Source organism: Rhamphochromis longiceps, linkage group LG6 (assembly GCF_057381845.1).
Source record: "Rhamphochromis longiceps isolate RC_006_pf linkage group LG6, R_longiceps_female_GT1.1, whole genome shotgun sequence".
Taxonomy (NCBI): domain Eukaryota; kingdom Metazoa; phylum Chordata; class Actinopteri; order Cichliformes; family Cichlidae; genus Rhamphochromis; species Rhamphochromis longiceps.
This window is the reverse complement of record NC_140562.1, coordinates 19,307,200-19,333,214: the sequence shown is the minus strand read 5'-3', so window position 1 is coordinate 19,333,214 and position 26,015 is coordinate 19,307,200. Positions and strand designations below refer to the sequence as shown.

Sequence of the window (26,015 nt, the reverse complement as noted above, 5' to 3'; positions counted from 1 at the left end):
GATCTAAGCCCGGGTCCCAGGAACCAAACAGGAGGTTTCAGTGGAAGTTCAGGGTTTCAAAGCCTGAAAGCGGTGTATCTGGTCAGCTGGTTGAAGCAGAGTTCTCCCATGATTGCCATTTTCCACAAACACGGCACTGCATTGGTGTTTTCGGTCATCGCAACACAATAGTTACTCGCCACATCCCACCTCTGAAACTTTCTCTTCCACAAAATCAAATTAGAATTGAAATGTTGCAAATTTAGCAAAGTGGAAGAGATCCAGCATGCCTTGCAAATGCACAAGCACACGGGACTCTAATGGGACAGACGAGAACTGCACAACCAGACGTCCCTAAAGGCGATCAAATTAAATGTACCCCACCCCGATCCCACTTCTCATATTTGGTGCCCTTCTGCAGGCTTGAAACCCAGCAGGAAGCTACTGGATTTCCTAACCATGTGCCGATTCTGTTGTTTGAAAATGCGTTTTCAGCAGCCGTTTAAAACATAGGTTACCTTCTCCTTTCAATCGTTATTCAGGCTGTGGTTCACCTTGCTGACTATATATTCGACTGTGTGTTTGTATGTACACTTATCTACTGGATGTTTAACCCACACTGTGCATCACTTTGCAGCTGTGTGTTTCAGTTTCAGTTAAAACAAACCTGACAGACTGTTCTCAGTGTAAAGTGCACTCGCTCACTGATACATGAATAACAATAGGCAACAATGTGTCACTCAGGTTGTTTACTGTTCTCCAGAGCAGAGGGGCTGCTTGCACGCCACACAAGTGGATCCTGGAAACAAACTGCGCATAACGTGACCTTTTCAGTCGAAGTGGAAACGCCCCTCATGTCCATTCATGTGAGGATGAACAGCCCTCACTGCTTCCTCACAATGCTGTTTATACTCCGAGTGGACACCGAGCTCTGAGGCCGGGCCAGACACGAACTATTGCTAGGCAACAGGCGGGAGGGAATCTGGAGCACAGCTAGACTGCAACTGCTGCCACACGAGCTGTACGGACTCATGACAGATAACGTTTTTTTTGGGGGGGGTGGGCATCAAGTGGGTCACGTTTAAATCGCTCCCCAGCCGCCATTCACGGTCTCTTATATAGAGGAGAGAGCAGAGCAGAATGAACGCAACATGCGAAGCTAAACTGCATGAATTATCTTCACAGGCTGAAAAATAATTAAAGACTAAACAGAAAACAAATAGCTCATTAGTATTTTTGAGCTGCAACACAACACTTTGATAAAATTACACTTAGTGGAAGTGTGAATAAGTGTTTTGTCTAACACTTCAGGTTATCTGGATTCAGTTCCTTTTGAATATGTTACATAAAAAGGCTCCTAAAAAAAGGCGACATAACAAAAAGAAATCTGAGTAATCCTGCTGTTTAGAAATGCTCAACGTAAAACTGGATTTACAAGAAATTTAAGGCAGATAATCATGGGACACTTGGGCCACATTTCTACATTTGGGCCCATTGGGTGTTCGGTTGCAGGCTGACTGCAAGCAAACTGCTGCCGATTCATTTTCTGTCAGCTGCTCACCACTGGGAACTGTAACCAGTGCATATAATACTGATGTACCAAAAGAACAGAACTGGCATTAGTCTTTATAACGCCTGTCAACAAATCCCCAGAGAAAAAAAATGATTGTACTACCACTGAGGCCAAAGCCATACAGCTTCCTCTGAGGAGGAGATCCTTCACTGTCCAAAAACTATTTAAAAACACAACAAGAGTTGTCATGTTGTTAAGCTGGCAGGCACGTTGCTTCATCACAGTGAACTGGTTTTTTTTTCACCCTCCATATAGTCAAACCCTCTGAGATTTCGCTTCTGCTTGAGTGCTTCTGTCTGAGGAGAATTTCTGTTTTTAAAAATCAAACCATTTTCATTTTCTGTAGGAAAGAGTAGTGATGAGGTCAAGTAGCTCATGGTGCAGAGCTAAAAGGGTGAATGGTAGCACCAAGGGAGGGGGCAGCAGCCACCTCTCAAAATTTGCTGCACCAGGCAACTTGGCATAGTTTTTTCTGTGTTGTGCCACCCCAGTATTTTTAGTGGCCCCCGTTTGAAAAAAAATTCTGCAGGCACTCCTGGGTGAATGGCAAATAAAACATGACAGACAAAAAGTGGAAACGTGTTGGAAATGCAGAATTAAAAGTTTGACTAGTGAATTAAATTAAGGGGCTGTTAGTGCGTTCAGTCATTTCGTGGGATTTCTTGATAATGTGACTTCAACAATAAACAGGACAAATGGGAACTGCTGCTGAGCTGGAGATGCAATCGGATGAGCACCATGCACAATCAGGAAGTTTAGTGACTAAGGTCTAACTTTATATTACTTATTGATACTGCTAAAAATCCTTGAAGGTCATTTCGTTGTCCAGTTCTTCTGGATGGCATGAAGATATCCTGATCGCCCTCTAGAAGTCCTTTTATGAACCTTGAGTGTTTATGATTTTAATACATACCTGAAAATCTTGCTTCACACTGAGAATTATTACTGTTTGGTATAATAGCCAAACACAAAGTTGGGTGCCGAGGAGCATGCTTGTTACACTGACATAACCTTATGGCTTAAACATGACTGTGCACTGGTCCTCTGGAGTGCCTGTGGATGATTTTGAGGACTGTCATCTACATGTCTGTAGCTTCTTGCGATCAAACAACCAGTCAGTGGCCGCCTCCTTCCTCCGTTATTGAAAGAAAAGTACTGGCAGTGTCCTCAGCCTCCTATAGGAGCTGCACCCGTGGTAAAAATGTAAAAACCCTAAGTGATTTTTCATTAAAGCCGAACACTGACCTTGACTTTGAATTCAAAGTCAGAGATTTAAACTCATCTGAGGTTTAGTAGATTCCCCTATTGTTATCAATTTGAAAATAATGTTACGCTAACTTTTCGTGTTCACAAACATGGATCCACACCCCGCGCTCACCTGCCGGAGCGACAAATTATAATGGCGGAATGAAAAATGCCCTTAGCTGCTCTTTTCATCAGCAACTGGACATAAAGTCACTACTGAAAATCTCGCATTAGTCCACAGATTTGTCTCTCTGATACTTTGATTTTATTTTCTGGGAAATGGGACAAATTGAAAAGTTATTGTTTGAAAACTGCGCAGGACGTCACATGAAAGCGTGCGCATTTTAAGTGGTCAGAATGGGACTTCCAGGGAGTACACAGGAAGTAGCAGGAGTGCTGGAAATGGTGCAGAGCGACATAAGAAGCCCATCTTGAAGGGGAGACTAAACTGAAGTCAGATATCTGTTTTTGTGAAGGTGCTCTGATCACACCGTCGACAAAACTAGAAGACTAAGACTGCGCTGTGATTAATGTTTAAAATTATTCCCTTGTGGATGTAATTACCAAATAATTTGCTTTATTGAACACATAAGATGCCTTCATACAGGTAACAAAAACAGACAACTGTCAGCTTGAAATGAAAAAAGAAAAACCCACATTTTATTGCACTTAAGTTATAAGAAAATAAAATTCTAAGTGAATCAAACAAATACACAATCCCTTTAAGGTTTTTTCTGTCCGTTTTCTTTTTTGCCAGGCAGTTTACATGAACTGGAAAAAAACAAAGAAAAAAAGAAATGAAAACACCTGCAACAAATCTGATTTCTCAAACCAGATCATAAATTAAAATCAGAGGGAGAAAACAACAAGAGGAGATAGAGCAAGATTGTTTTCTTTTTTTTTTTTAATATACAGTGTTATACCACTTTCACAGTTCAGCTTGAGTTGTGACTCTTGGAGATTGGGACGGTTTTTGTTTGGCTACAATGTTTCTGTTCATGTTTTGTTGCCTTTGTGGGATTTTTTTGTTTTGTTAAAATTTCTCCCCCCATGATGACCCGCGAGGCCGTCTGGGTGATTTCGACTGTGACACATGTAACACTAAGACTCCCGGCAGCTCCGCCTGTCAGTTGATGCTTGTGATGGTCTCCTCTGTTGCTTCAGACATCTTTGAACGGAACAACAATCACACGCACGGATATGGACAGTTCTTTCATTCACCTGTTAAAAATCGATACATCTGCTAGGATTTTTTTTTTTTTTTTTATATTTTCGCTTTTTTTGTCTTTGCCAGTCTGAACAGCATTTGTACATTTCCCCAAAGAACAGGCCGAAAGAGCTTTGTCCCAAGGAATGTGTTTACAAGTTGCCCATTAACACGCTAAACACACGCACTCATGCACACGCACGCACGCACGCCAACAGTGTACATCCCCTTGTTTCCTCTCTGCGGGCGCTCCCCGCCGGTATCTGTCGGACACGCTCCCTCCTCTCGGCCTCGTAGAGGCACGTTTGGCTCAAGTTTCAGTGGCAAAAACAAAACAGAAAATAAAAAGCTGGATGTTACCTTTTTTTCTCATATTTTGTTTCTGTAAGTCCAAACATAGAGTTCAATTTGGAATTTTGCCTGGGACTAAAACGTCACAGCAAGTAAAAGTTCCATCTCTCTCTTTCTTTTTCCCCATTCATCTAGCAGCATAAATACAGTTTGGCCACTGGGGGGGAAAACGGTAGAGGGGAAGGGAGGGGGACGAGTGGGGTTCAGGGGGGCATTAATCCACAGCGCCTAGAGCAAAGGACCTTTTCTTCTTCTCGTCACAGCACTGGCATTGAGGAAACCACCCCAGCTAGACTCTGGAAAAATCTGGACAGCATTGATGTTCATGTGGAGACGGCGCTCCGAACCCAGGTATGTAGAAAACAGAAAGGAAGAACCAGGAAGAAAGGAAGAAAACAAATCAAAACAAAATAAACCCTTGTGACAAAGATGGCAAACCTAAACAGGGCAGGTTTCTAATACTGGGATTTGTTGCTGTTGGCAACAGTGAGAAAAGGCGGAAAAAACAAAACCTTTCATATGATAAACCAAAGAGGTGTTGAAATTCACAGTTGTGTTTGTGTGCGGTATTTTAAAGAAATCAGACTACAGAAGGGGAGAAACAAACAGGAACAGAAATGGAGTGACGAGAAACTAGCCTGAACAGGCTACACCGAGCAGCTCTTTAGGTGTGGAAAATCCACCTTTCTCAGCCTTAACCTACGGTCAACGTTTCCCACTTTCCGGTCAGCCTTTTGAGTGTATGTGTGTGTTTGTCTTTTTTTTTTTTTTTTTTTTTGGGGGGGGGGGGGGGGGGGGGGCCGCACACTGATGGGAGGGGGTTACAGAGGGTGGGAGGGGCTTTTAAAAAATAATATATCTCTGTACATGTCAAAATCTGTCAGGCTTGAGCGAAACTAAGTCTCTGAGTGAAGCTGCCCCCAAACTGAAAGGATTGAGAGTCACTTCAAAAGAGTTCAGTCATTTTCGGCCGTTCCTCTTTTTTTCCCCTCTTCCTCTTCTTTCTCACAGCCAATCAAGGGACAGACCAGTCGTGCTCCGCCCTCCTCGCCTCGTTTCCAACCCGATCCCCCTTTAGGCTCCACCTTGTGCTGGTGGAAGGGGCTCAAAAGCAGGGGCTGAACAGGTGAGGGTGTGTCTCTTTGTCAGTAACATTTGCCCAAAAAAGCAGGGGGGGGGACGTGGGAAGATGATGGTAGAGGACAGGACAGCCCACTGTTGGTGGTTGTGGTTCTAGCATTTGGATGTTGGCTCTCCAGTTTCCAGGTCTCCCATTCCCTCTCTACTCCTTCCTGTGCGGTTCGCTCTCTTCGACCTTCCCCACCGTGCTCCCTCTCACTTCATATCTACGTCAAAGTCCAGGACCAGCAGCTTGGTCTCCTCTGTGCCGTTGCGGCTACCAACCGCGCACACCAGCTTGGTGTTGGAGGCCCGGATGCGCCACACCACACCGCCGCTTCCGCCACTTTCCAGAGTCACCAGGTTACGGATGAACTCACCGGTCTTCAGGTCCCACAGTTTGACCGTGCCATCGTCCGAGCTGGTGATGACAAAGTTCTTGTTGAACTGGAGGCACGTCACGGCGCTCTGGTGCTTGTGAGGACCTGAAGACACAAAGATACTTATATTTAGTGGGACGAGGTAAAGAAAAGTCTTTTTTTTCATGGCTTAAAACATTTACATTCAGGTTAAAGTTTCCAGTAAATGTGTGTGGATCAGTCAGGTCCTAAAACCTGTAACATAGGGGAATCCCTTTCTACCAAAGCTCGTGGAAAATGTTGGTCAAACGTGCTAGTCTACTGGCACATAAAGAATGGGTGAATTTAAAAATAATGAAGAACCCAGATACAGGGAAAGATCTGAAAGCAAGATCTCTGTCAGCCTGTGAGGTGAAAGAAGAGCTCCTACTCCTGACGGTGCTGTGACAATGAGATCTTCGTACAGCTGGCAGGCTTTAGGACGAGCTGCCAGGGCTCATTCCTGTCTGTCACAGACGCTAAGCAGCTTCAGCTACACCTTTGTCTGGTCTGTTTGGTGCCAGTACATACCGGTTAAAGCGTGTAGTGGCTGAAGTGAGTTTATTTGTGACTGTATGCGTGACTCCTTCAGGCTTGAAAATCATACCTTAATTAAATCAATTAAAGCGAAAACAAAAACGAGTGCAGAGTCGAGTGCAGGCAAATGAACTGATTTTGACTGAATTGTGAGCTCAGATGCATTTAACTTGTTTCAGGATACACAACCTTTCACCGACGAAACCTGCTGAAATCTCTGAACAAGAGTTCACATCTTTTCTGTTTCCGTCTCTGATTAGTTCAAAGGCTGAGTTATTTACCCGGCTACACAATACTGCTCTGCACCAACCCCCAGCTTGTCTCTCTCCTCCCTCTGCTCTTCCCATTACCACAACAAAGCACTCTGCTCCGTGATTACCTATGCGCTCTCGAGCTGACAGTGACAGCCTTGTTGTTGGCCTATTGTCTTATCAAAACACACTAATGAATGGCAGAAATTGTCTGCTGACCTAATTATATGACCTACAAAGTTCCCGGGCCCTCAGTCTTTTACTGTAGTCACCTCTCTTCACCAAACAGACCCACAGTCTCCCTCCCTGCACGCCGTCCCTCCTGCTCTCTTAAGGCTCTTATACGACCATCCTTTGTTGGGCTGCTGTGTGCGCTGTGGACGCAGCACCCGCATGCGGGTTTGGAGTTTGCTAATGAGGGCGGTTAGGAGTGGGGCACTGCTGGTTGCCACTGCTATTCAGCCAAAGGATTTCCAACATCCTGTGAGGCACCAGTGCTGCTAATGGAGTTAGAACTATTCAGACACAAAGGAAATGAGACTGTAATCAGGACCAGCAGGCTTGCAAGGTGTTGGCTCAGTTCTGCTCCACTTACACACACAAACAGGTAATTTAGATGGATTTTTAATTGGACTGTCAGTATCAAACAGAGTCCCATCTAACGTGTTTTTTGTTGTTGTTATCCTCCAAGGCTAGCATTGCCACTTTTCTACACTTTAAGTCATTTATTCATGGATCTATAAGTCTACATTTCAGTCAAGTTGTTTTGCAGCCACCTTAGGTGTAGCTGCTTTGAGTACAACATAACCAAGTCTAGTGGTATGAAAACAGTAGCACATCAAGACAGGACAGAAAGTTAAGAGAGAAAGAAAATATAAGAGTTACATCCCCAAAATCTCTGATGTAGCCTGGCTGTCCTGCCACATGAGACCTTTGTACTGATTTTTTACTGTAAGGTCTGCGCATAAGACCACATCTGAAATTATTTTATCAGAATAAAACAGCTAAGAGTCTGATCTCATGACTCCCAGCAAATAAACACAGAAATTTGGAAGTGATAAGCAAACATCCTCCAACAACACCCAAAAACGTTGGAGCCACTAAGGTCAAGCTCTTCTGAGTGGGAGACAATGCACCAGCTGCTGTGTGAGTACTCAGCTGAATGCAGTACAAAGAACACTTTTATTCTTTTAGGGTTTATCCAAACAGCAGTAAATGTGCAGCAGTTTCGTATGTATCCTACAACGTGTTTTGCCCGTGTGTGGTCCTGGAGACTTCCATTGCAGCAACAACTACCCGCAGCTTTGCCAACATGATGGACTCAGAAAAGTGTGAGATGTAGTCATGAAAAGTTAAACCTGTCATTAAAATGTAATTAGATTTCAATAACAGCTGAGACAGCCTCTGGTTTTCCAGAAGTTTTACAGTAACTCTCACACTGTTCATACTTCACTTTCCTCACCTTGCAGTGTTTGGAGGCACTGGCCAGTCTTGATATCCCAGATCTTGACGGTGGAGTCTGCATTGCCTGAGACCAGGATGTTGTCTTTGAGCTCCATGCCACTGGTGAGGGACTGGTGGCCCGTTAGCGTGTGGATGCAGTTGCCCGTCTCCACGTCCCAGACCCTTATAGACGTATCCAATGAGCCGCTCACGACGTGGATCCCATCGAACTACAGAAACAATGAATACGTTTAAATTGTCTGAAAATCAAACGGCCGCCTCTAGATAACCAAAACTGTCACTTGAAGTTGGAGTTGACGGCAAAAGCACCTCACATTTCAACACTGCGTACTTTGTTTCTATTAACCTTAGACTAAACCCATTTAAAATGGATGCACAGTATTGATCTGTTAAAGCTTTTCTGCTGCTTCCCAAATCTAGTTGGAGAGAACCAACACTTTAAAAGTCTATCAAAGCAGCATGGCACAAAAACCAATCTATCAGTGCAGTAATCAGCCTCCTCTGTGAGGGTTATGGCACCAGCTAAAGTGCTCTGTCATCACACAGAGTGGATGAGAAGAGAGGACATATTAGAGGACAAACGGGTATAAACTTTTTCCCCCCTTCCTCCAAACGAACAAACAGCACACATATATGCTGGGACATAATAAATTAAGAATATAGAATTGCACATGAATATAAGATAAAGGACTAAAAAATTCATGCAAAAAGAGAGATCTGTTGTTTTTGTGCACCACAGGTTTAAAGCAATTGCCTGAGCCTAACAAGCAATATTTCACTCCACAGAAGTCCTTGGAGGACACGCGGCAGTGAACTTCCTACAGTTTAGGACAGTTAAGAGGAAAAGTGTACAGTAAAAAGGCCCGTTTAGAAGCTCTTCATTTAAAATTAACCTGTGTACTCTTAATAGCACAAACCACTCTGGTGACACAAACATATGACAACTGCCATGAGCGTGAAAGCATCTTTATGACTGTTTTCCCTTAAGTGTTACTTGAGTCACCTGTTGTTGCGTCACCAAAGTTTGGGGATCAAAAAAGGAAAAGTTCGAGGTAATCAGTTTGCTGCTAATTGCACTGTTATTTCAACATTTAAAGAACAGAAGGTCAAACCTAGATTTGCATTTGACATAACTAGTTTCAGGATTTTCTCCACTTGTTTTTAACACAAAAAGGTGTTAAAACATCCACTGTCAAGGCACACGGTTCTTAATTTGCTGGTGTAAATCAAAGACAGCCTGCAACTATCAACTTAAGGAAATTATGCATGCCCACTGTGCCAAAATGTCTTTCAGCCCTTCAGTCTTTTGGCTTGTAGTTCTTTTCAAGAAGTTAAGCAGAGCTTTGATAAACTTTTCCTTTAAAACAGCGGTCTCCAACCTTTTTTGCGCCACGGACCAGTTTATGCCCGACAATATTTTCACGGACCGGCCTTTAAGGTGTCGCGGATAAATACAATAAAATAAAACTAGTACCGGTACCGAAAAAAAGAAAATTTATTCATAACACACGTGAAAAGACCCAGGAAAGACGAGTAAACGATAAAAACGATAACAAAATAACGCTGAAAACTGATAAACCCCTGAAAACTATACATTTCACACCTGAGCCACCCACAGAACTTCCACCAATAGTGTAGGAGAGGTGTCACATTTGCAGAAAAGATTGGATATTGTAATTTTGAAATGTTTATTTAAATTTTCTCCCATTCCTCCAGTACATCATTGTTTCTACCACAGAAAACTTCCACCGTCTCTGGCCTATGCTGCCGTGCTGAGAGAGAAATGCATGCATAAAACTAACGACTGTATTATGTTTGACAAATTGTAAGCAACAAGCTGTGTTTTTAGTAGATCACTCAAACCCACATGTGTTTGCTTGCCACCTTAATCTGTCCTACTCTCGTTAAGGCTGAGATGAACTGGTTGCTCATAAATTCTGGTAGAAAGTCACGCACACAACCGGCTTGCTTTATGCTTATTGAAGCCTTGTGCTATTTCTTTTAGATTAGCAAATCCGGCCCTTTGACAATAGTCAAACATGGTTAAAGCCTCTTTTATGCTCACATCAGTCTTACAGACAGCCCTTACAATAATGTAGTTAGACGAGTTCTTACATATATGGACCTAAAAACTACCAACTGCATCTGATTCATAAACGAGAATGTTTTTATAAGAGTTCTCAAAGACTCTAAAACAAAGTAACTCGTACATTTTATTTGGCTCCAAGGTTGATTGGTATACACCAGTCTTTTCTTTAATGCTGTGGGAGGCCTCACCTGTAATGAGTACACTCTGTTTGTGTGGCCTTGCAGCGTGTGGAGGCAGGTCTCCATCTCGGGGTCCCAAACTTTCACCATGAAGTCGTAGGCACCGCTGACCACCCGTCGCCCGTCATACTGGACGCAGCGCACTGCCGCCACGTGGCCCATGAGGACGTGTAAACACTGACCTGAATCAATGTCCCAGACGCGCAGCGTGGCATCACGAGATCCACTGACCACCCTGCATGACACAAACGCAGACAGTGACAAAGGTAACCGTAGCACAACACAGATATTCAGGAGAGATTCAGGAATGAATGAGAGAGATGATGAGTACGGGTGCAGTAATCAGTTCAAACCACCGTGAATTCAATAGCTGCCTTTATGCTGAGCTGCTTTCCCACAGATGTAACGTGCATTTAAAGTCATCCATTCTCCAAGATTAAATTCAATACTCCACACAACTGCTCATTCATAATATGGTAAATGCACTGACAGAATAATGAGGCACATATGCACGGATCCTCACTACTCTGACAATGAGTAACCCACAGCATCACATTCATGTTCATACATGAATGTAGAAATAAACCCCCACACCTGTCTTTAACAGCCGCCCTGATCTGTGAATTCACCCTGAATGGAAATATATATTACCGGTTACAGGAAGAGAAACTCCTTTTAGAGTGACAGTTACTCAAGTTGAACATTTTTCAGATTATCACACTTAAGGTCAATACTTTCATCAACTTCCATCAGCTTCAAGACACTTCAGTAAGGACTAAGACGGGCATCTCTCCGCATTTGACCTTAAATTTTCTACGGGCTATTTCAATTTAGCCAAAAATAAATAAATACATAAAAAAAAATAAAACAAAACAAAACATGCTGTAGATACACACAGCCCATACTCTATTTATTAAATGCCTCACGGTGCTACACAGATAGAAATCACCAACATGTTATTCACCATCTACCAGCAGCTCACAGCATTTCCACTGAGTGAGTAATCAAATGCTACACAAAAACCTTGGTGGGCCCTAAGGCGAAAAGAGCACTTCGAGTCTCCAGAGTGTGATACTGAGTGAATAAGTGAGCAGCAGTTCACTTAAGTCGCCTCACAGGGTCCATTTAATCACTATGAAACCACATGCTCTCTTTCAAAAATGACCCCAAATAAAATCAATGCCTTTTGCTATAAACTCTGTTGTTATTCTTCAAAATCTTTAAAACGAAGAGTTATATTTTCATATTTGAGGTATTCCTCATAAAACATGTTTGTGACATGAGGCCCTTTGCATTTTTATTTATTTTTTCATTAATTTTAAGATATTGGAGTTTTTGTATCACTCTTGTATGCTTGCTCGGCATATACTGCAGAAGCTGGGCCTTCCCTCTGAAAGGCACAAGTTGTTCATCCACTGTAACTCAATCACTGAGGATGAATTTCTGCCTGCAGTTGACCAGGAACAGGCCCCATATGTAGCGGAAAGCTACCATGTGGTTTGTTTTCAGTCGGTAGGCTCTGGTCCTCTTGGCATCAAAGTGCAAGAAATGGCGAATATCTTTAAATCTTTGAATTGACATAGTGGCCTTGTACAATGGGTTATGCAGAGGACTCCCAAAAAGCACACCACCTGGTACATCCCAGTTCTTCTCACTTCCTGCAAGAATGGTCAATCAAATGAAGGCTAGGAGCTTAAGTTTGATTACATTTTTTCAAACCTTTCCCCTGTCTGTGGCTACTCTTCACGGCTCCATGTTTGTGCATGTCAGCACCTCTTCTATTATATTATCAGACATGAGCATCTTCCATGCATCTATTGGGGAGACAGTACTAAACCCAGGTGCAAGCCCTGGCCGTCTAATTCATCCTGTTAGACTCAATATCCATTTCCTCCAATGAGCCTGGATCATTTGTAGGGCCACAGGGATTCTAGCTGGCCTCATGGCAGCCATGTTACTTTAGATATTTAACAAACAAAAAAAATACATCATAAATGGTCCGCAGGTGCGCATTCGCTGTCAAAATAAAAGACACGCACCAGATAACAAGTTGCAACGCGCGTTTGCGTACATAAGATAATCTGGAGGAGGACAGACATTTGTTCAGAACTCTTAAAGATGTCGAAGAAGCAAGCTCCGTAAGCAATTACTTTGGTGTTCCTCCACCGCAAAAGAAGCGCATATTCTCGGAATTTCTTGGAATACTTTTATTTTGACACCGAATGCACACCTGCGGACCACTTATGTGCAGCCCTGACTATAAATCATGTCTGTTACTGTGTAAAAATGAATTCTTGATCCATCAGAAGTGTAAGTGGGACAGTCAGAGTTGCTAAGAATGAAAGTTTCATAGAAGATTCCAGAGGAACTGCTTGGGGTCATTTTTGACCCCACTTATGGAAGAGCGGGGTAGTGATACAAAAACTGCATTTTTTTTTAATTAATGAAAAAATAAATAAAAATAGAAATGGCCTCATGTTACAAACATTTTATGAGGAATACCTGGAATATGAATATATTACAACTTTTAAAGATTTTGAAGAAAAACAACATCTAAGGGTTAAATAAAACATGACAATTTCTTAAACAGGAAGGCGCACAGTTTCACACAGCAGTACACAATTGGCAAAGCTCACTACAATACTAAAATTGACCCATTTAAGGATGACACTAACAAAACTATTATTTTCAGAGATTGCTATATCAATAGCACAAAACGCTTTTCTGTTTATCTAAAACGCAAAGAAAATCAGTTTAATATCACACACGAGCGATGAAAGCAACAATTAGTGGAACCTGGTAGTATTTGATAAGTTTAGCCTGAAAAAAGGCTAAACATTTTCTACTCATTTCAGCTCAAGACTGATCGGGCAAATCTTCATCTCATCGAAAGCATCATAGAGCCTTCAAGCTTGGGCTTAAAGCACAGCAGTGAGCTGCTCCGTACCTTTTCTCATGTAGGTGCATGCAGCGCACTGTTGAGGTATGCCCATAGAGGGTGTGGATACATTCTCCCGTCTCTGCGTTCCAGACCTTGAGTGTGCGATCAGTCGAGCCGCTGATGATAATGTTGTCTCGCATCTGGGATGACCACACGCCCCCTGTGTGGCCCACCAATGTCCGCAGACACTAAAGAGGAGAAGAAGGAGAGTCTTGATCAGGATTCCTGATGGACAGTACAGACTTCTGATGTTAGAAAAGTTCATTTGAAAGGCATTTGGGGTGATGGCATTCATACATATCAAAGCTCAGCTTAAGAATTCATAAAATCTCATTTGGGATTTTCTCTTCCTGCATGCCCTCTCGCTGCCTTCAGGGGGGAAAAATTTTAATTTGACATTTTACAGTAAGGAAAAACTGAGTCCACACTTGCTGCTGTCGTGCTGGGACAAAACCTCCCAGAGCTCTGCACAAGATTTAACGTAAGTTTCAGAAAGTGGCCAAATCATTTGCAGGAAGGGTTGATGACAGTCTTCACTAAAATGTCTCCATTCATCCTCATTAGGGACAGGAGATTAGTTATTGATTACAGCACTTATGGAAATCTTTCTGATCAACTCAATCTATGTCCAAGCAGTTTGTCCCATTCGAGCCTCCCAAACTCATTCAATTTAAATTCTTTTAGGGAGGAAAAAACTGTAGAAGTTGCAGTTGCTGTGCTCATGTCAGGTTTAGAGTGGAGTCTGCCACTGAAATGTAACCCCCCAGAAAACTGCGTTGTATCCTGAGGATTACTTTCAGTGTTTGTGCACACATTTTAATTTCCATTAGTGATGAATGAGCGATACTGCTGCGTAACACTCAACTACAGGCCTGCAGTTTATTGCATCACGCTGGGGATACAATAATGCAGGATTTTTCCCATAAATCAAAGCCTCCAAGAACGAGAGTGTGATTAAAGCCTACTCAAACACTACGTGGGAAGAGAGAATATCTGAAATGAAGGGCTTAGGCATCTTTATCTGTCTGTGAAACAAACATAAAATAAGCCGGTTCCAAAGAATGAAAGAAGATTAGCGCTCGTTTAATGAATGTGTGAAGGCCTGCCTTTTTCCCCCCGTTTTAAACACATGAGGGTTTTCATACAATGCTTTACATTTGCTTCAGATCTCGTCTTGGTTTAAAAACTGTGGCGGGGGAGTATCCGCTTTAGCAACCTGAGAGCTGGCCTCATTGAAAGACAAATGCAGGAGATTTCCCTTTGTATTGAACAGCCCACCTTTCAAGACCTCAAATATGAGAAAATGTGGGCCACATGTAGGGCTCAATGTGGGTTCAACTAATGCTTAGCAAAGGTTAAAATAAACTGGCTCAGGTGAAGCCATCAGATAATTATAGCCTGATACCAGATGATTAAGAGATTACTGCGGCTATAGTTTCATTTCCATACTTGACTGTTTGACAGTAGAGGAACGAGAGGTTACAAATGTCTCAAGATAGACTATGAAACGCATAACCAAAGCGGCAGGCGAACAGAGTCTTACTAATGTGTTCTTCCCCTCTCTTACTTGCCTTTTCCTTGTGTTGATGATTTGATGACATGGTTTTGATCTACTGTTTGTCTCCAAGTACTAAGTGGATAATACAGACGTGTCACATAAGTATGGGTAATCACACGGTGCTTCCTCCACAGAAAGAGCGAGAGAGAAAAAAAAAAAGAGGCTTCATTATGAATGCACAATATTCAATCAGCTGAGGATAAGAATCTTGATACAGGTTGATCTACATGGAGAAATAATCCATACTTTCATTTAATGAATGATTTCAGATGCTCGCTAATCAGTCTGTTAACAGTTCCCAAAGCCACCTCTAATCTGTGGATCTCCCCTTGTTTTCAGTTAAAAACAGGGGACGCGTGTCAATGCGGCTAAAGCGTCTCGCAGAGGACACCTCTCCCTGAATACGACGGTAGTCCGCAGCTCTGCCATCTTAAATCTGCCTGACAGCTGAGGCTGCCTCTGACAGGCACCACCAAGGACACACTCTGCTCTGTTAAGCACAAGGTAGCCACCTTTGAAGCAGCAAGATGTGTTTGTTTGTGTGCTTGGATGGAAGATTGACGTCCCCGGCTGAAGCTGGAGACAAGCAAAGACAAAGGTCCATCCAGCCAAAGACGAAGCCTTCAAGAACCGTCTACGCAACAGTTTCTTCAGCAGGAAAAAGAAGCTTTGAAGATCTGCCAGACCACACGTCTCCAAGATCCAGCAGATAATGTTATATTGTTTAAAATTTAAGCACTGCTTGCTTCTTGCAGTACTTCCACCATAAATAAAACCCACTGTCTAACCTGATTACTAGCTAGCAACCCAGTTTTGTTCCAGGTGTGGAAGTCTTTATATAAAATATTCTCATATAATAATTCCCTGATTACCTCACAGAACGGGTTCAAGTCGCCGTGTTTTACATAACAAGATGAATCGAGGGGCAGGACAAAACTAGCTGCAAAGATGAAAAGGCAAATGCTGGTTGTGGTGTTTGTTAAAGCTCTATTTTTGCTGGAGTAACTGCATCTGATGAATATTTGTTGAGCAATTAAAAATTTAGGCCATGCTCATGCAAATGAGGCTTATTAATCTAATGCACACTTTCTATGCTAAAAAATACCTAATGAGTTTGAAAAATACACAATTCACAAACAAATCTGGGAGAGAAGAGGGTATTGTCAACAGATTCATTAAACAGCCGATGGAAACATCTGATCGGATGCAGTATTTGGTGTAAAGACAACACTGAGAACATTTTGAATGCAGCAGCCTTTGAGTCACCCCACAGTATCTCATCACAGGGGAACTGTACCGATGCCTCTAAAGTGGAGGCAATGTTTCTGAGGCAGAGGAGCACAAACGGAAGGGAAGCGTTAATAGTGGTCTCTCTTTGGCACAAATTGTCTACGCAGTGACCAATTTCTTTTCCCATCCCGACTTTTTAAATCACCCACCTGCAAAGCATGCTGCTGCAGGTGGATCTCTGCACTCTCCTGGAGAAAAGGTAACCACACTGATCTCTGAGCCAATTTACCTTTGTAATCTATAATCAGTCACCAAAGTCATTACTGATTTGAGGGACTACTTCTGACCCCGAATCAAACATACCGTCCTTTCAGAGCATGATTTATATATATAAAAAAAAAGTATAACACAATCACAGTTTCTCATCTCAGCTGATCACCATGCTGCAGTCTCTTATTGATCCAGGTCTCAGTAAGAGTTAAGTGGCAGGGCTGTAGAAGTAGAGACTGGGTGACTGTGCTTTGCTGAAGTTGAAAGATTTGTTTACAAAAAGGTGCAGGAAATTAAAATAAATTACTACAAAAAAAATTACAGAGAAAAGATAATGGCTACAATCTTGGGAGACGTGCAATATGACAACCCCCCCACCCCACCCCACCAAAAAAAAAAAAAAAAAAAAAAAAAAAAGTACAAGAGAAATGATATTGATATGAACACTGGTAGTTACAGCAGCCATTGTAAGCTGTGTAACACTTCAAGATCACTGACAGCCACTTTACAGACCTGCATCTCAGAGACGGACTAAGAAAAAGTAGCAATCAAGTCTTCAAATAAGCTGGCAAAGACTATAAAGAATTCTGACAGCAGGGAGAAAAAACAAATCCAGGGGCCGGTAATCTCATTGTATTTTTACTTTACAGTTTTACTGGCATCGACAGCCACTTCACCGAAATGGTAGATTCGGCTTAACTGTCCATTCCTCTCCAGTGAGGGATTCACTCTCTGTGGTGCTGAGAGCTAAGGAGGCAAAGAGATGAAATCCACAGAGGGAATGTGTGCTCTGAATACAGCAACCAAACACGGATTTAGGCTCATCTCGCCTTCATGACTAATGTAAACAAACAATCCTGAGGCAGATTAGCATTGTAGAAAGCGCATACAATAACCTCTGTCTGTGATGTCATTCTGAATGCAGGGTGGGTTTGGGGGGGGGGGGGCTTTAGAGCCTGCTGGTGATGTGACTCATCACAGGCTTCCACCACCAATATGGAGCTACTGCAGCTATAATTCAGCAACCTGTCATCCAGATATTAGTCTTTGGGTGTAGGAGAGCCAAACTGTGCTCCATGCCTATCGGATGACCTTGGCGAGATCTGTTCAGATCAGCAAATGTGACTGTGACTGATATGCATGTAATCACCAGTTGGGAGAGAGCCAACTTTACTTTATGTGTTCAGCCGAATCTCCGCAGCAATGAAAAGCAAACTCAACTCTTTTACATGTGAAAGTGAGGCCGAAACGCCCCACTGTGATCATGCAGAACATCTTTTTTTTTCCCCCTTTGAGAGGTTTTTCTTTGAAAGTTTTCATTTTTAAAGACCAAGTTCAAGCCCAGCCTTATGTCATTTATCTGAGTAAAAAAAGCAAAAGGGATAGACTGGGAAGAGAAATAATGAAGGACTTTTTGTGAAAACTTCTTTTGAGAAAGGAGTCCAGCATTGAGGCATGAAAGTGTTGTGATTTACCACGATCTGTAAAGCGCTCTCCAATATCACAGAGCAACCACTGCCTTTCTTTTTAATACACAGCGTAAAGCTGCAGCACAACGCCTGTGTGTCTGCACCAGCTTCAGCTATGAATACTAACACCGCGTGTGGACATGGGCTGTGTTACAAGTCTGCAAAATAGATAAATATAAGAGAGGAGAGACTGGGACAGAAAGCAGTCTTCCCAGGAAGATTTTTATGTGGTAGTGTAACGCAAAATTATATCAGTGGGAGCACTAAAGATACAGTATTTAAATCAATTCAACACAGTTGTTACCTTCACTTCTAATCAATGAGTGTAAAAAGTAGTATGATTAAGCAAACAGCCCATTATTCATATTAGTGCCTGCCTCCCTTCTCTTCTGCGTACATCCAAAATGTAACAGTATTCAACTCTTACCTTTCCTGTGATAGCTGACCAGACTTTCAGCGTGTTGTCGTCAGAGCCGCTGACGATGCGATTGCCACAGAACTGGAGGCAGGTGATCACATGGTCATCGTGGCCTTTGAGCACCTTTAAATGGGACACATGAAAAGAGATGAAGCGGGAAGGGCACGGAGGAAGATTTGATGTGGAATGACAACGCAAATAATGATGCTGACAGTAACACTTCTTATGCATCAAAGTGAAAATGTCATCAAGTGCTGCAGGTGTACACAGCGCTTTAAGCAGTGCTGCATACATTCAGTCTCAGCTAGTGGGTCACAGGACTGCGAGCTCAGCAACTGACAGGGCACACTGCATATGCAAAGGACTATAACGAGCGTGGGGAACTAATTTATGCCAGTCGCGGCCTAAAATGACCTGCAGCCGTTTCACAAACAGCTACAGTGTACAAGGTCCATTAAGGATGAGCTTCAGCATGCTGGTCATGCTCTATGAGAAGCTTCTGAACAGGTAAAAGAGACGGCGAGTCTTTAATGTGAAGGAGAATAAGATTTTCCTGTGCTCCAGCTCAATTAATATTCCAAACAAATACCTGGGAGCACAAACCTGACTGTTCACTAACTTTCCATCAGTTTAACACTTCAGACTCTTATTGAACCATCTTTCTGTGCCTCAAGGCCATTTGATCAGATCTGTAAAACTCCTCTAACCTGTGGGGAATTTAAGTTTGAAAGAAAAGCTACCTTAGGTGATTTGAGGTCCCCTCTCCTCCAGTTAGTGTCTATTCTGTGCTGCCTGATGTAGGCACTCTTCCAGGGGCTGTGAGTGAAGCCAGGCTTGACAATTTTTCTCTTCTTCAGGGTAAGGGGCTCATCGATACCTGTGAGAAGGTAGAAAAGAAGCCAGTTGGACTAAAATGTCCTTGTTTTTCAATAAAAGTGCATTTTTCCAAACAGGAATAACCACAATTCTAAGCACAGCAGTCGCTTCAGACTGCTCCCGCTGGGCGACCGCATAGTGTCTGTCTGCCTGCATCTGTTGCAAACAGTTAGGCTCACCCTCTTCCCTGCATTTCTCCCTCCACAGCAGGTTGTCTTCTGCAAGGATGCGCCAGTAGCGACACGTCTGTGCTGCTTGGAGGAGGTCCTTCGGTTCCAGGAATGACAGCACGTATAAAGCCAGCTGTTGAAAGACAAGGACGAGCAATGTGAAAGGTGTAAAGCAGTAATGGGGGGAGGAAAAAGAAGCTATAACTTTCTACAGTTGATGTAAACAACAGTTTAAGGTGACATACATAACATATTTTCAATAACCTAATGGTCAATATATGATGTACATTAAATGTACATCATATATTGACCAAGAAGAATAGACTAAGAGTTTACAGCTTGACCAGGAGAGACAGGATTAGAAATGAGTACATTAGAGAGACAGCTCAGGTTCAGCTGTTTGGAGACAAAGAGAGAGGCAAAGCTGAGACGGTTTGGACATGTGCAGAGGAGGGATAGTGAACATACTGGACAAAGGAAGACTGCCAGGTAGGAAGATAAGAGAAAGATCGCAAAAAAGGTTCATGGATGTAGTGAAGAACATGCAGGAGGTGGTGTGAGAGAAGAGGATGCTAGGGATAGGGTGAGATTGAAGCTAATGGGATTAGCCAAAAGCAGAAGATGACAGGTTTACTTTTTTAGTCTTGTGAGATGAAAACCTGGATGATTGTTTCCAGAAGTCCCGTTTCTGTCCATCCAAACTCACATTAATGACTTTTCAAACTAAAACTATCCCCCAAAAGTCCATTTCAGGGTTTAAAGTTGTGACATGGTGTGGGTTCTAGGCATAAACGCAGCACACATGATAAAATTAAAGTGTTCTAGTGTGGATGTGCTGAACAAATATAGGAGAATAAAAAGGAATAAGGGGGAGAAAAAAATCTAAGAAAACAAATGCAGGATAATTAGTGTAGCTTGTACAACAGTCGTTGAGATGAGTCGACATGTCTGTAAAAATTTTTACATTGAGCTTCTCAGCGCAGGTACAATGCTACAGCTCATTGAACCAAATGAGCATAAACCAGAAAGATAGTCACCTGCTTTCTTGTTCCACTAACAATCAAATTCAAATACATATATATTTGCACAAAAGCAATGAGCTGGATCACCTGTTAGGTCAAGAGATTGTTGTGCATCTGCATAAAAAAGGATTACGGGTTCATTTGACAGTATGAGGCGTAAGCTGCTGTGTAAATATTGTTCTTTCATTATCCGACAACAATATGAGATGACAGCGACCCCACGACAGAGTAACAAATTCAGGTGTGTTGCCACGAACATCAGCATGGAGTCAAATTACTTAGGATGGTCTCCAGCTGTCAATTATTATTGATCTGAAAAGTTTAGGGAAAAATGTAAAGTCGTCATCATATATAATTTCTGACAGCTCAAAGTAATGTGCTCGTATTGCTTTTCCATCACAGCCAATTAATCAGTTGTCTTCTCCATTTTAATTAATGATGGATCCATAATAGTGACTGAGAATCTGTCTATACTCTATTCAGCTATAGTGAATTAATATGCTAGATTCATCCACACAAAATTAATCAGTCAAAAGTAAGTCTTAATTTGTTCAATCATCTCTTCTCCTTGGTTTAAAATGTGTTACACTACACAGTTAGGTCTACTTCAAGTCACCGTTATACCTGAATCACCCCAAAGCCCATCTAAGCCGGCCATCATTACAGGCCAGAGGATATTTTAATAGTTTTACAAATCAATCTCAAATTGCTTTTAAAGTCTGACACTCAGCCTTCTGCAGAATCTGTTCATAGTTTCAATTTCGACTGTATCTCAAGTGTAACCCACAGGGACCGTCCTGCTAAAATTACTTGACAGCCACACCTAATATTTTTCCTGGAGCTGGATCTAAGAGGAGAGGTGGGATTATCAAAAGAAGTCAAAGCCGCTTGTTGTTGTTGTTGTTTGGTTTCTTTGCTCATTTTTCTTTTAAGGAGAAACAGAATGAAAGGAGAGGTCTCATGTACCGGTGCAAACACACATAAAGCTGTTTGTATATTTGGCTTTAGAGCAAGTGACACCAACACCTTGAAATGTTGCATCCTATTGCCTCACTCTCCACGCTACCCCCACCCACCCTCAATCCTGACACCTGCCAGACAAGGTGTGAAGTCTCTGATCTGCTACACAAGCTTCAGCAAATTGAGGCCGATTTGTTAAGAATCCCCTATGTCACATTATCAGCGTGCCACTTTACATTGTTTGTTTTGTCAGTTATGATGTAGAGCAAAAAGCAAGACACCCACTATGGATGCCCTAAAATGATGCGAGGGAAGACCGACGGACGATCAAGGCTGAGACGACTGCCTTGTGTCTTTTTGAGGTGTGTTCATTCGAGAACAAATATAAAAGCTTCTTGTGGGAGTTCAGGTCAGAATACACAGGAAGCCGAGGCAGAGGGGGCGAGGCGCTTGAGGGGAACTCACTTCTTTGGGCAGCAGGGAGATGAAGTCTCGCTGAAACTGCGGCTCGATCACCTGCATCATATGCTTCACTTGTGTGGGCTCACAGCTGTCAATCAACTCATCCAGCGCCAGCAGCTTCTCTGGGCCAGTCCAGCTCTGGAAGACAGACAGAGACACACACACACACACACAAACACAAAGAGAGAGAAAATTGAAATTATTCAAATGACTTTACTTTGAAGACGGGAACCATTAAATGTGGCTGTTTCAAAGTCGAAGCCTGGGTCAATGGGGAAAAAAAGGCCAATTTAGTAGAAAACACCAGAGGTGCAATGGTGTCAGTCATGTACAGAACATCACAGCAAAATGTAATGTTATTTTAGATCAAAACTTTCTCCCTCGCCGCTACATTATGTATTATGCTTGGGAAAAAAATGTATGACAAGAAGTTAATTTTAAATCTAGGGTTTACAGAGCTTCTAGCAGGATTTGATGACTTTGCAGCAACATAAAAAAAGAGGAGCTTTATGGAGTTTTCTTGTAATTTACCTTGAAGCCTAATGAATGTGTTGAATGCATTTGGTTTCCCATAAAACAGATGCAAAGCTTTTTCTTCCTTCAATTTAAATACAGGATTGTGTGCATGAGGAAAGAAAACAGTGACCCACTTGTAAAAACATTTCTTTGCAGCCAAAGCTATGAGGCAAGTTAAGAGATTACCCAGAGGAACCGAAGGTTTATGTTAAAATAATATGACTTTAAAGTGATTTTATGAACTTTGCTTTTATTTATCCAACCACAATAACTGTCCCTGCTACTTTTACAAAGATTACAGGTACCTTCCCTGCTTTTATTTCGGTCTGTTCCTCTGAATTGTGTGCCTTTTTCTTTGTCTGGTTGCTCTAAACCACCTGGCAGTGGACTAATTTAACACCATCAGCAGCATATTTCGTATACATCCACAAGTAGCACAAATTGAAAACAGCATTGGGGCATTGTGGGAACAGAATGACGCCTACGTGTTCTTGTGTACGTTTTTCTTCCAAGTCTGAACTTGGATTGGAGCGCCTTGGAAGCATCCTTCCTTGTGCAGGATGCCTGACACCTTAATGTTCCCTACGTGCCCTCCACTGCAGCACCGGATTGCTCGAGGCACCTGCATATTTCCAGCAGTGGAAAATGTGAATACGAGGAACTAGACTCCATCAAGACCATTATTAGTAGTCAGCATGCTTATTTCTTCTGCTTGAACATTCAGTTACTGCTGAGCAGCTCTCTAACCGTATGTTGGACCCCACAGTCATAGTTGTTTTCCCCTCTGTGGAGCACTGAAATCCAGACAATGATTACAGGCTACGAGGCAGGGTGGAAAATCTGGCATACGCAAACCACCTGTAATTTGGCAGCTAAAAGCTTTAGCCAGAGGTGTTGGTTCTAAAGCTAATCAGGCAGTTAAGAGACCCCCTCCCTGACAGAGGGAGGGAGGGGGCTGTGCAACAGCTACTTATGTGTTTTCACAACTGATAATTTGCACTCCCACAGAAACCTGAACACCAGAGCTCCACAGTTCCCAACCAGTGCTGAGAACCTTTTTGTCCAGTAAACTTTCAAACTACAGCCTGCAGTGTTTTTCAAAGATGCTTTTTTCTAATTTAAGCTTGACAAAGTGTCCGTAGACCAGACCTGGGCAACACAAACCCCCGGACGACTCAAAAAACAGTCCAAGCTTCTCATACAGCCCCTCAAACTAAACTTTCTTTAAAAAAACAACAACTGTGAACAAAACAGATTACAACAAGGAGGATGTCTACAAGCTATAAAGACTAAAGAGGCAATCATGTGATCTTTTACACCAGTTCTAATGACAATGACAATTAAGACTGAGGCCCATTGTTTTTACACTTCTGCTCGAGTACAAATTAAACAACGGAGATATGCTAATGAATAAGCTTTAGACATTAGGTGGATTTTGTTACCTTTAACACAGTCATCTTAAGAGTTTCCCTTTGTTGCCACTCTTTCTGCAAAGCTAATGTAAGTAGCCACTTGTTGTATCTTTACATTTCATCTAAAGACACGAGTGGCAGCAGATTCCTCATTTAACTCGACAAAAAAAAAATCTCCAACTAATCCTGGGATGTGATATGCGAGGTGTCGGTGATGGTGCACGTATGTAAGAGGTGTTTCTCACTAACGGGAGCTACATGCAGGCTTGGACTGGACTGGGGAATGTACAGAATGTGAACTTGAGGTTTATCCCCCTGTAGCTTCAGCTGTACGATTAAAGAGAGCAGACTGATGTTCTGGCCTGAGGACTAATATATGTAAAACAAACACCAAGGTGTCACGGGTTCACCCTGCTGTTCAAAGATAATAGGTTTAAACTCTCTTAGGTAATGAAATCCATGGCAACCCATTATATAGAAAATCAGAGAGGCCCAATCCAGGCTAATATGTTTAAATGACATCCTATTTCCTTGAAGTCATTAGCGCTTCAGTTTAACATGAAAGAAATGACTCTATTAGGTTGTATCCATCAGAGAATGATAACATAGGAAATTTACCATAAATAGGGGGTAAACTATAATATTACATCATGTCTTTGCTAGTCTCTAGAGTAAATGACAGTTAATTACTTAAGTGGCTAAAAAGAGGACAAAAGTTTTTATGCCAACTTTGCTCATGGAAGACATTCACACTGAAGTAACGTCTCCATTTCAGAGGATCGCAGAGGGAAAAAAAAGAAGAAGAAAAGCACAGGCCATGACTTCCTTTAAAAGGATTTTAATCCCAGCGGGAGTTCCTGGTTAAATAAAGGTTAAATAAAAAGTGTAGAGTAGACTAATGTGATCTTATAACTCTGCTTTTCAGTCTGAACAGGTACGGCTAATCCCAATTCCACGCTACAGTGCCTATGGTAATGTGCTGGGCCACAACAACAAGGCAGCAATTATCTCGGAGACTAAGTGAACATTGATTGGACGCAACATCTGCTTTGTGATGAGCTTTTCCTCGAGGGTTCAGAATCGCCCAAGAGTGGGGAAAAAGAAAGAAAAAGAAAAAGACTCCAGAGCGCTCACCTGAAATGTTCGGAGCCATTCCTGGAGACCCGTGGGTGGCTGGATTGAGGTGATACGTCGTCTCTGTTGCCCCTGACCATTGGCTGTTCTGATGTGGCCAAATGTGGTGGGTGTGGCCGGACATGGGACAATTCCCGTCGGGCTGTAATTTTAAAAGGGAGGAAACAAAGCATCTTGAAGACCAATGCTGATATGAGACCTTTAAAGACAAATAGCGTAACTAAATTGCAGTCTAAGTAGGGGTGTGGAGGCTGTAAAAGCACTGCTGTCACTGCAATTAAGAAAAACACATGTAAATATTACACATCCCAGCATATTCTTAATGAGAATAACAGGAAGCCCATTATGAAGGGGCTTTTTAAATAAGCTTTGCTGCAAACTCTGCTAAATCAAATCAGGCATGGACAAAAAAAACAAACAAAACGAAACCTTTTTACATTCAACTTTCATCTTTTGTGTTATCTCTGACAATTATGACAGCAATCAAGCCCAAGCTTTTATTTTGCAGGCAAATTTTAATTTTTTATTTTTTTTTACTTTAGTGCAATTTTCTTAATTAAATCCGTTCTTAGTTATTATTGGGAAGTCATAGGTTAAATCAATTAAACTGACATTTACTTGTGATTATTGATGATTATTATTTTCAAGCTAATCAACAACTCTACAAGTACATCTTTATCACATCGTAATTACTTCCAGAAAAAAATAATTATTTGCAGTAAGAAAAAGTTACTCTTCACAAAAGCATTGCAATTTAAAAAATAAAATAAAATAAATATCCACCTTGTCTGACTGAATTAGTGCCGACTGAATTAGTGCCTCTCTGTATAATGCAATGCAATTCATCACCATTCAGCAGCACAAGCTACAACCTCCAGAATGTGCATTACAATGAATCAACACCTCTTTAAAACCATTTCAACAAAAACTGATCAATACAACCTTCACGGAGACGGGATTTATTGCAGAGGAGCATTTGTTCTCGCTATGTATACTTAATAAAATGGCAAGTGTTATTTCTAACTCAGACTTCAAAGTGTGCACAGTCCCACATATTTCTATTCAGGCCCAGAGTCTCCTGCTGTATCTGGATGCGGAAGGCAGCACAGGACTTCAAAGTGTACCCATGTAGCCTTGTAATGTAAGGGCAGCAGCAGAAGCCATCCACTGGGCACCCTCGATGCC

The 26,015-nt window shown here is 42.1% G+C and overlaps 1 protein-coding gene across 6 annotated transcripts in view; it reads right to left on the bottom strand.

Moving 5' to 3' along the window:
* Positions 1–3,357: 3,357 nt before the first annotated feature.
* Positions 3,358–26,015, bottom strand: part of fbxw7 (F-box and WD repeat domain containing 7) — a 142,445-nt gene continuing 119,787 nt past the window's right edge. For all 6 annotated transcript variants that reach the window (XM_085409588.1, XM_085409587.1, XM_085409589.1 and 3 more), the window contains 9 exons: positions 24,831–24,972; positions 21,772–21,906; positions 19,334–19,457; positions 19,019–19,155; positions 18,288–18,401; positions 13,340–13,521; positions 10,402–10,627; positions 8,123–8,333; positions 3,358–5,959 (listed from right to left, as the gene is read on the bottom strand). In XM_085409588.1, the coding sequence (XP_085265714.1) occupies positions 5,691–5,959; positions 8,123–8,333; positions 10,402–10,627; positions 13,340–13,521; positions 18,288–18,401; positions 19,019–19,155; positions 19,334–19,457; positions 21,772–21,906; positions 24,831–24,972 (1,540 nt within the window). In that variant the 3' untranslated portion in view covers positions 3,358–5,690. The remainder of the gene's footprint in view (positions 5,960–8,122; positions 8,334–10,401; positions 10,628–13,339; positions 13,522–18,287; positions 18,402–19,018; positions 19,156–19,333; positions 19,458–21,771; positions 21,907–24,830; positions 24,973–26,015) is intronic.